The sequence below is a fragment of the Bombina bombina genome, chromosome 3 (genome assembly GCF_027579735.1).
Source record: "Bombina bombina isolate aBomBom1 chromosome 3, aBomBom1.pri, whole genome shotgun sequence".
Taxonomy (NCBI): domain Eukaryota; kingdom Metazoa; phylum Chordata; class Amphibia; order Anura; family Bombinatoridae; genus Bombina; species Bombina bombina.
The window spans coordinates 1,177,313,887-1,177,325,434 of NC_069501.1; the positions used below are offsets into that span (position 1 = coordinate 1,177,313,887).

The 11,548-nt window shown below is 33.5% G+C and overlaps 1 protein-coding gene across 1 annotated transcript in view; it reads left to right on the forward strand.

Moving 5' to 3' along the window:
* The window catches only part of MAML2 (mastermind like transcriptional coactivator 2), a 152,548-nt gene extending 144,266 nt beyond the window's left edge, over nucleotides 1-8,282 (forward strand). Inside the window, 1 exon segment of the mRNA XM_053705590.1 lies at nucleotides 1,391-8,282. Within this exon segment, the coding sequence (XP_053561565.1) occupies nucleotides 1,391-2,286 (896 nt within the window). The 3' untranslated portion in view covers nucleotides 2,287-8,282.
* The last annotated feature ends 3,266 nt before the right edge of the window (nucleotides 8,283-11,548 follow it).

Consider the following 11,548-nt stretch of genomic DNA (forward strand, 5'->3'; position numbering starts at 1 on the left):
AAATGTGTAAAGATGTATGTGTATGTATGTGTATATATATATATATATATATATATATATGTCTGTATATGTGTATAAATGTATATTTATACAGACATATATACACATATAAACACAAAAATACATATGTATACATATATATATAAGTGCATTGGAGCCCTTTGCAGTTACGTAGATGAAAACATGTAAAAACATATTGATGCAATATTCATTTTTAATAAAGTGTTCTACTGTGTATTTACTGTAAATATTTCACATTCCAATGCTTTGCACATAGCAGAATATGTTCTATGTATTTATAAATATATATTCCTATATATGTCTGTATATATATATATATAATCATGTGTGTGTATATATATATATATATATATATATATACTGTATATATATACTGTATATATATATATATAATATCAAATAAATACAACGGACCCAGCACTCACTCTTCATCTGTGTATTTGTGACGTTAGTTTGTTCCCTGAAATGTTACTAATAAATACACAGATGAAGAGTGCTGGGTCCATTGTATTTATTTAATATAATATCCACTCAAGCACCCTCAAGTTGTTTGGAATGGAGTGAGAGTGCACTTAACTGTGCAAAAACAACATCAGATATATGTAGAAATATGTATTTATGAATAAATAATACATATTCTTGTACAGTAAGAACATTGGAATGTGAAATATTCATATTTTCATGTCAGTTTAGCGCACTTGAGAATATGTAATCAGGTTTGCTCCATTCACTTCAATGGGGTAATAGTTTATCGCGCGCACAATATTCAGCTTTTTACGTGCGTCAGGTAAGATTGCAATTGAAAACTTTTAACTTTCAACTTCTAATACGAGCGCAACCCGACGCGCAAAAAGATAACTTCTAGCTCAGTTAAATAACGCTCCACTTGCAATCTGGCCCTAAATAGGATTTTAAGCCTTGACAATAAAATGCTGATGAAACTGAACTTTTGAAAGAGACAAGTAATATTTTCTGTTTGATTTGTCACAACCCGCTATATGACATTTTCATTGGCTAACTTCATCTGCTTTTTAATCAATACTCGGCAGTATTTGTTAAATCAGTCCTGGTTGCTGCCAAAGCAAATGAAAGGTTTCTTGTAGGAATGTTAGTAAGTAAAAACAGAAAATGCTTAATACATTTTTTATTTATACAAGTGTTCCATGACAGACTCTGATTTACTCGTCAAAGAAGAAAAAATGGCAGCCAAAATGATGTATCATAAATTACTAAGAAAATATGCAGCTAATAAGCATCTGTTTTAAAAAAAAGTTTTAAGTCTGATTTTAATAATTATGTTAAATGTACTAAATATTAACAGTATGTGCATTTGTGTGTTTTAATTTTCACCTCACTATTTTTTTTTCAGGTGGTTTGCCAACTGTAGGTGTGAGCTCCAACCCACCTATTTCAAATTCTGTCTCGCCACATAATTCAGTCAATTCGCCATCAAACCTTGCTTCTAGAATGGCTTCACTTCAGGGAGCTCAAAACGTATATGGTAATATTCCTTGCCCTCAACAAGCAATGTATAATGTGAATCCCGATGTGAACCAAATGCAGCAAACCAGTCCAAATCAAAATGGAGCAGCTCAGAATAATAACATTTTACCATGCCAATCAAATGTTGCACATGGAAAAAATCGGCCAACTTTTTCGTCAGGATCTGGAATGAATCCTCCACCATTCAGACCTAATGCAAGCCAGGGATTAAATATGTCAGGTCAAAGACCATCAAACATTGTAATGAACTCTCCTTCTCCACAAAACTGGGTTCCACCAGATGCGAAAAAGCATGATACAATTTGTTTCCCCAACAATAATCAATTTTCTAATGCATCTTTTCAGGGTATGCTGAGTAACCAGCATTTTTCTCAACGTGCTCCTTCCAGTCAACTATCACAAGGTGAACAAATAAAAACTGTATCTCAAATGAGCCAGTCAACAAGTGGGAAGACAATGGAATCAATAAGATCCTTCAACATTGGACAGACTCAAATGAGACCACCAGTTTTGCCTAACCAAGCTGGTGGCTCCATGACCCCAAATACATTTACATCTTCCAATCAGGTTTCTCCAACTTTTTCAGGTACCGATACTAATAATGATTTGGGTTCCTTTGATTTCCTTTCACAAAATAACGGATTAGGGTCAGCCCTTAGCGGTGACTCTGATTTTATTGATGCATTACTCAAAACGGGTAATAATAATGATGATTGGATGAAAGACATCAACTTAGATGAAATTTTCAGAAACCATTCCTGAAATCTGATTGGGAAGATGTATCTAAGTTTCTGGAATAATGAAGTACTAAATGCCTTCTTCAAAACTATATCATTACCATGCATTATCAGACTAATTCTTTTTTTTATTTACACCAATGCTATTTAAGGTATTTTACCTTGCACATTTTCAATATGGGTTTTTTATTTACTCAGTAATGACAAATAGCTAAGTAGTACAGTTTGTTTGTCCTGTAAGCTTTTACTGCAAGATCCAACAGAACTATACGCACCCTTTCTGAATACAAAAAAAGGAAAAGAAATTAGAAATGTTTTCTAAATTTTCTGATAAGAAGGCAAGACAAACAGTATCTAAAGAAATGCAAAATGTATTAATTTTACTTGGCCCGTAGCAGTGCATTTTGGAATATAATTTATTTATTGTGTATATTGATATGTATAATGAGACTTGCAGTATCAGTAAGGGAGGTAAACAAGAAGGCTCCTGGGTATAGCTGTAGTTTTCTCACAGTTCAGTGAAGTAGGTATAAATCCTTTTAAAGGACACAAAAGTATTTTTTCTTCATTTGGTGCATCACAAATGCATAATGTTTTTTTGTTTGTTTACGTAAATAGGTTGTTCTTTTACAAGATTTTTTTCTGCTTTTGAGGTATGTCGCTATGTCTACCAATAAAGCATTAGGAGAACTGCAAAGCAGCCATTGAGCAATCAAGCCATCATGTGGCCAAGTTACTGCCCTTTTTAACCTCAAAATCAAAATAAAAAGCTTTAACTTAAACCTTTTCATGCAATAATATTCTAACATTTAAATAATCCTTTTAATATGCTTGGTATGTTTTGTGTTTACAGTTCTCTGTCCCTATAATTCTATGTGGCTCACAGATCGATATTACTGTGCTTGCTAAGTTGTTTTAAAAGTTAAAGGACCAGTAAACACAGTAGATTCGCATAATCAAGAAATGCAAGATAACAAGACAATGCAATAGCATTTACTCTGAATTTCAAATAAGTAGTAGATTTTTTTCTAACAAATTTCAAAGTTATGTATATTTCCACTCCCCTTGTACCATGTGATAGCAATCAGCCAATCACAAATGCATATACTTATAGTCTGTGAATTCTTGCACATGCTCAGTAGGAGCTGGTGACTCAAAAAGTGTAAATATAAAAGAATGTGCATATTATTTTAAATGGAAGTAAATTGGAAAGTTGTTTAAAATGACATGCTGTATCTGAATCATGAAAATTTTATTTGACCTGAGTGTCCCTTTAAGACCAGCTGTCTTGTAGGGTTGCCAGGTGTCCGGTATTCAGCAGCACAGTCCAGTGTTTTAGCAGGCTGTACAGTAAAATCTTCACTTAAAAGGACAGTATTCACCAAAAGTGTTATTGTTTGAAAATATAGATAATGCCTTTACTACCCATTCCCCACCTTTACACAATCAACATTGTTATATTAATATATTTTATAACATTTAAACCTCTAAATTTCTGCCGGTTTCTAGGCCACTATAAACTGACTCTTATCTCATGCATTTTTATTAGCTTTTCACAACAAGACACTGCTAATTCATGTATGCCATATAGATAACATTGTGTTCACTCATGTAGAGTTGTACATGACTCAGCACTAATTGGCTAAAATGCAAGTTAATAGAAGATAAATAAATAGCCTTGAGATAAGGGGCTGTCTGCAGAGGCTTAGGTACAAGGTAATCACAGAGGTAAAAAAGTATATTAATATAACCGTGTTAGCTGTGCAAAACTATGGAATGGGTAATAAAGGGATTATTTATCTTTTTAAACAATAAAACTTTGCAGTTGACTGTCCCTTTAAATGTCCAGTATTTTAAAGTCTCTGAGTGTTGGTTAAATCTAAAAGGTCTCCTATATCTCAAAGCATTACAACTATGGGACAGAAAGAAGTGTGGCGCAATCAAGGGGCCAAATCACTTCTGTTTACGTGCGTTACTGTCAGCCAAAGAGGTCAAATTCAATTTTCAAAGACAGAATAAAAAAAACATAAAGGGTACTTTATGATTTAAAGAAACATGTCTTCTCAATACATACACCTACGCAGTAAAGCAATTTAGGCATTTCAATATACTCAAAAATAAATATTTATTGTCAAAATACAATAATTATAATTCAATATTTAGTCTCATTCCCCCAACATTAAAGGGACAGTCTACACCAGAATTGTTATTGTTTTAAAAGATAGATAATCCCTTTATTACCCATTTCCCAGTTTTGCATAACCAACACAGTTATAATAATATACTTTTAACCTCTGTGATTATCTTGTATCTAAGCCTCTGCAAACTGCCCCTTTTTTCAGTTCTTTTGACTGACTTGCAGTCTAGCCAATCAGTGCCTGCTCCTAGATAACATCTCGTGCACAAGCACAGTGTTATCTATATGAAATACGTGAACTAACACCCTCTAGTGGTGAAAAACTGTTAAAATGCAATCTGAAAGAAGTGGGCTTCAAGGTCTAAGAAATTAGCATATGTACCTCCTAGGTTAAGCTTTCAACTATGAATACCAAGAGAACAAAGCTAAATTGGTGATAAAAGTAAATTGGAAAATTGTTTAAAATTACATGCTCTATCTGAATCATGAAAGTTTATTTTGGCCTAGACTGTCCCTTTAAGCCTACCTTCAAGAAAGAGAATTGTGCAGTCCTAATTATTAGGGGATAACAGAAATCCCTCCCAAATGAACCGTAAAGAATAAAATTGGTCTATACAATTAGTTTGCTGAAAGTGATACTTTTCTAGGGATATCATTAAATAAGCAATTGCTTAATCAGTGTAAACGCTCATTTCTATCCATCCATAACTACTCACAGAAATAACATAAACTATATCCAAGAGGTTTTTTTAAGGAGTAGGTCCTTAGACTGTAAAACAAGGCAATATGACACTAAGGGCTAGATTACTAATGGAGCGCTAACAGTTGTGCGTAAGCGAAAAGAGGTTTATCACAGTTGTTTGCACAAGTCACTTTTTCCTTCACATTAGTATTTTGCTAAAGCCCCTGTCTTCTCACTTTGCTTTTTTATCTGGGTTTATTTTCCCGATTCCTTTACACTATGGTCCCCCTATATGTTCCTCCTTGCCCTCATTTTGTTAAATAATGAAACCCCTCCTATATATACAGTATGATGCATCTGTGAGTGCTGTCCCATATCAGTCTTGTAGAAATTTGATGAACCCTTCCCTGGTTTCAAGATTACCTGTTTATACTTGTTATACCAACTGTATTGGAATATCCTTTATTCATAATTATAATACAACTTAAAGGGACACTGAACCCAAATTTTTTCTTTTGTGATTCAGATAGAGCATAACATTTTACTTTCTAATTTACTCCTATTATCAAATGTTCTTTATTCACTTTGTATCTTTATTTGAAATGCAAGAATGTAAGTTTAGATGCCGGCCCATTTTTGGTGAACAACCTGGGTTGTCCTTGCTGATTGGTGTTCAAATTCATCTATCAATAAAAAAGTGCTGTCCAGAGTCCTGAACCAAGAAAAAAAGTTTATAGGCCTTCTTTTTCAAATAAAGATAGCAAGAGAACGAAGAAAAATTGATAATAGGAGTAAATTAGAAAGTTGCTTACAATTGCATGCTCTATCTGAATCACAAAAGAAAAACATTGGGTTCAGTGTCCCTTTAATAATAATCCATTTACATGATTTAATTCAATAACAAATATAGTGCTTTTTGGTTGCAATATAATTATTCCTGAACTTGGTGTATATTATACTATAAGAATATTTAAATTGCATAGGCTTTTTCGTGCGGTGTCCAAGTTTCAGCCAGTTCCAAGCCATTGGAAAACCTGCATATTGTATATTTTTTTGAGTAGCTGCATACTAAGTAACCTTCACTAATATTTTGCATTGATAGAATTTAAGAGCGTTATTCCAGTCCATCATAAAACAGATTTTTAGCAGCAACGTTTTTGGACTGATTTATTTTAACAGTCTTGAGCCTTTGAAAACTCACAGAAGTCAAAGTGAAATGTTATGATTCAGATAGTGCCTACAATTTAAAAATAAATCCATTTCAAATTGATCATTTTCTCTTGGTATCCTTTGTTGAAGCTATTGTGCATACCTTAGTATGCTTTCATGGAAAAGTGCTATATTTCAACTAAAGATACCAAGAAAAACAGATACATTTGATAACATAAGTAGATTACAAAGATTTTGTTATGACTATCCTATCTGAATCACCATTTACTAATAAAATACACTAGCAAATTAGAGTGTTTTATTACACTCACCACTTAAACATAACAATTAACACCAAAAGCCACCTGCTTTACACTCATTTCACTATTACATTGTATAGCATTAAAGGGACATTAAACACTTTGAGGTGGTAATATAAAATGATAAATCATATGTATAAAAAAACTCTGCAATATACTTTCATTATTTATTTTGTCCACTTTTCCTGTAATTCCATTCTAAAATTGTGAGTTTTTCAGTTCTTGTTAGAAATGGAAGCGCAGGACACTGTTATATGTCACACAGCCACTCTAGTTATTTATAACTGTCCCTAATTGGCCACAGTGGAGACGGTAACCTAATTAACAACATGGCAACTCCAATTGTTTTATAGACACTAAAACTTTACACTTAATTTGTCAATATATAAACAGCTAATAAAACACATCTCAGACTAATCTTTTCTTTAAATGCATCATTCTATCTAGCATTTATTTAGTGTTTAATGTCTCTTTAAAGGGACAGTAAAGTAAAAATTTTACTTTTGTGATTCAGATAGGACATGCTGTTTTAACCAACTTTCCAATTCGCTTCTCTTTATAAATTTGCTTCATTCTTTGTTTAAGAGTATACCTAGGTATGCTCAGAAGCAGAAATTCATTACTGGAAGCTAACTGGTGATTGGTGGCTTCACTTATATGCTTTTCTTCATTGGCTCATGCATTGCTTCTCTGGAGCTGATTTTTCAATAAAGGATACAGAGAGGACAAAGCTAATTTAATTATAGAACATGCTATTTTTAAGAGTTTTCCAATGTACTTTTATCTGAATCATGAAAGTTAAATTTTGACTTTACAGTAAATTTAAGCACAAAGCACTGCCATCTGGTGATTTCTGTGAATTACAGCTGCTATTAAATATTTAGGCTTATTTTTGCTGGCCAAAATTAATTCATCTACAATAATGCTTGTGTCTGGCAAAGCCTCTTTGTTAGAATTCTGAATCTATTTCATTTTATTCATTCGTTTTTAATAATAATTATTAAATGAATATTGTTCGTTAAATTGCGTATGATAAAACATCTGTCATTGTCATCAGCTTGAGTAGTCATTGACATTAATATTACAACCCTAAAATAAGGTAGAACAGATAATTGATGTATATATTTCTTGCACATGTTTTATTATTATTATTTTTTATTATTATTATTTTTTATTATTATTTTTTTTGGGGGGGGTGCCTTCTCCCTTATTTCTAAATGTTAAAAGCTTTTGTTTTGCAAACTTTTTGTAATTTTTTTTTTGTTAAAATAGTATTTATAAGTATGTTATCAAACATAAGTTATATATACACTTATTGGTTCACCTTTCATATGCAAAAGAAATTATATCATATTTAGAAGCCATGTAAATTTAGTTCTGTTTTTAGATCTTAAGGTCCTAAATTTTTTTTTTTTTTTTTTGCATCTTTGTATTTCAGAAAACATACTTGTTTTTGATATGTTATTTGCAAGTGCCAAGTTAGTTTTTTCAACAATAATACACTATTGTATCAATAACATTTAAACCTCTTACTTTATTTTTTTACATTTTCTATGTTTGTAAATACTGTTCTTACAAAAAAAAAGTATTGAACCCTTTGATATTAACACAAATACCTTTAATACACATATAATACAAAATTATTCATTGTTAAGCCTTAATTATACTTTCCTATTTTAATTACTATTTATTCATATGTTTCATAAAAAAAATAAAACTGTATTTGACAGACATTAGTGGTGTCATATTTTTGCTTTAATCTAAAGTGTTAATTTCTCTAAATCATGGAAAGAGTAACAGATCTGTTTTTAGGAGCTAGAGAAATGTATTTATTTTATTATTTATTTTTCATTCCTTCTATCTTGTAAACAAATATGTTTTGTTAACAAACCTAACTGCAGGCTTAGCAGATTTAAAGGGCTATTAAACCCAAAGTTTTTATTTCATGATTCAGATAGAGAATACAATTTTAAACAACTTTCTAATTTACTTCTATTATCTAATTTGCTGCAATCTTTAGATATCCTTTGTTAAAGAAATAGCGATGCACATTGGTAAGCCAATCACATGAGGCATCTATGTGCAACCACCAATCAGAAGCTACTGAGACTATCTAGATATGCTTTTCAGGAAAGAATATAAAGAGATTTAAGCAAATTAGACAATAGAAGTAAATTAGAAAGTTGTTTAAAATGGTATTCTCTATCTGAATCATGAAAGAAAAAATGTGGGTTTAATGTCCCTTTAAGTGTCTGCTTATAGGCAGGAATAAGATGTACCAGACAAAGGTCAGAAAGACCCAGTGCAGCTCTAGGAACAGAGCGATAGGCATATTTTATTATATATTAACTTATACACCAATATGATTATATAATAATGAAAACTAATATCACTTTCAAATGAGTGACCTTCTAGTGGTTGATGTAAAAATTGGATCATCTTAATTAATTATACATCAGGGGCTAGATTACAAGTGGAGAGCAAAAATATTACCCCTATTGAGCACTAACACCGCTCCAGTTAAATCAATATCGCTCTTTTTCTTGTGCTCATATTACAAGTTAAAGGTAAACATTTTTCACTCAAGTGAAAGCCTCAGGCACACTATCATCTAGAGGTTGGGAAGCAAGGCCGCACTAAGTCCCTCTTCCCATAAACTTGAGTTATCAAGGAAACGGCACAATTTACTCTACAAAAAATAAGCCAATACACAATTGAGATCTTGCATTATATAGCAGCATTTTTTCTTCTTCAAATAATGGTTAATGTGACCCTGTCGATATCAGACTTTAAAATTACAAATACTCATCAGTTTTCTTACTTTAACACTTTGTGCTTTGCATTTTAATATACTTTAGACTTTTTATTTTAAAAAGTTTTTTTCCTCTTAAGGACATGACGAGTCCGCGGATCATGAAAAAAATAAGTCCAGAAAGTCGCCACTTTGAGTAGATAAAATCCAAACTTTATTCAGGATCCAAGTCCAGTTACATAAAAAGTATATGGAGGTAACATCAAGGAATGATAGGAGAGACGAATAAGTCTTACATGTTATGTCAAGGTATAGCCGTAATCATAGTCCACGGATCATCTTCATTACTTATGGGATATTCACCTCCTGGTCTGCAGGAGGCGGCAAAGAGCACCACAGCAAAGCTGTTAAATAGCTCCTCCCTTCCCCACCAATCCTGTCATTCTCTTTGCCTGCGTTAGTTATAGGAGATGGCAAAGTGAGGTGTTAGAAAAGATTTTTCAATCAAGAGTTTGTTATTTTTTAAGTAGTGCCAGAGAGTGCTACTTTGACCTGGGATGTAGCCTATACCTGATCAGTCTCTACAGCAGGGCTTGTGGGGGCTTTAAAGCATTAGGAACTAGTGGGACATAATTCTCACTGCGCCTCCTAAACATGTTGCTGCCCCATTATAGATAGCCTAAGCGCATGGTAACTCAGGCTCATCTGCTTCCACAGGGCTATGGAAGGGAGAAAAGGACCTCTTACACCTGAAGGACTGTCCTGCTGTCGGGCAGCATTGAGGTAAGTGCTATTTTATTCATTCTGGAGAGGATAGCAGAGTGATTATGGCACTTAACTTTTAACACTTGTTACAAGCTGCAGCGCAGCTCTGGGACAATAAACGCCTACTTTCTCTTCAAAAGGGGTTTAATATTGGCAGCATTGTACAGGAACTGGGGCTTTTGTGGGGAGACAGCTTACACTTTATTAGGGGATATAGCATACTTATGGCATCCCTGATGGTTTTTTGAGGCAATTAAGATGACGCCCACCATGGGCGGGGCATATTTTCACGCGCTTCCATTTCCTGACTACAGCCCATGTTGAGTTAGAGATCGCATGGGGCTCTATTACCGCATGTCTGGTGATTGGAAAAATTAGACAGGCGATGGTAGTGCTTACTGCTTACATCTGGCATCAGAGTCCGTTTTTTCTGTTAGAAGATAGACGGTTGTTGGTGGGCAGGTAGGCACCTCAGCAGGCTGCTGAGGTGTAAAGTTGTCTGGAATTATGTTTTTGATGTACAAATAATGTAATCTAGCAGACAAAAAGATTAACGTTTAAAATTTAAAGGTACAGGTTCGATATTTCTAATAACGTTGAAATTTAATTCCTTATATCTCAAATTATTACCCATTGGGAGTGAGTTTTTCTAAGGTAATGTTTTTTATGCTTTAAAGACACAGTAGTGCATTAAAAAGAAAAAAAAAGAAAAGAAAAAAATACTTTTTTACTGTTTAATTTTTTTTCTGTGATTTGAGATGGACATAGGAGCTAATCAATCTGGTATTTGCTCTATGTGCTTGAATGCTCAGGGGAGGTAAGGGTATGAACCACCTACTCCTTTTTTTGTCCCTCTTCTGTTGAGAGGGCCTTAAGTTTTAAAGGAAAAGATGTTTCATGAGTAAACCTCTTCTAAGGCGGGTTTTTTCTCAGGGGTCTCAGGATGAGATTCAGAGTATGCCGCAGCTGTCTCCCCAAATGTCCCAGGAATTACTGCACGCTCAAGCAGTGCCCTGTACTCCTGTTCTAGCTTCGGCTGGAATAACTTTAATGGAGGGCTATGTTTTCAGACGCTTTATCTGCCCTTCCTATGTTTCAAGGCAGGCTTAAAAGAAAGAGTAACCATGGGGTCAGTGAGGTTGCTAACGCAATGGTATCATTTTCGAATATACCCTCTCAGGGACCTGAGTTAGAGGGTTCAGAATTTTTATCAGAGGGTGAAGTTTCTGATTCTGAAAATTCAGCACCTTTAACAGATCAGAGGTGGTTTCTTTCAGGTTTAAGTTAGAACACCTCCGTATGTTACTCAGGGAGGTATTAGCAACTTTAGATGATTGTGACTTTACAGTAGTAGTGGCTCCTGAGAAGTTGTGCAAAATGGATAGATATTTTGAAGTTCCCTCGTATTCAGATATTTTTCCAGTACCTAAGAAGACTTAAGAGATTATTTCTAAGGAATGGGATAGACCAGGTATTCCTTTT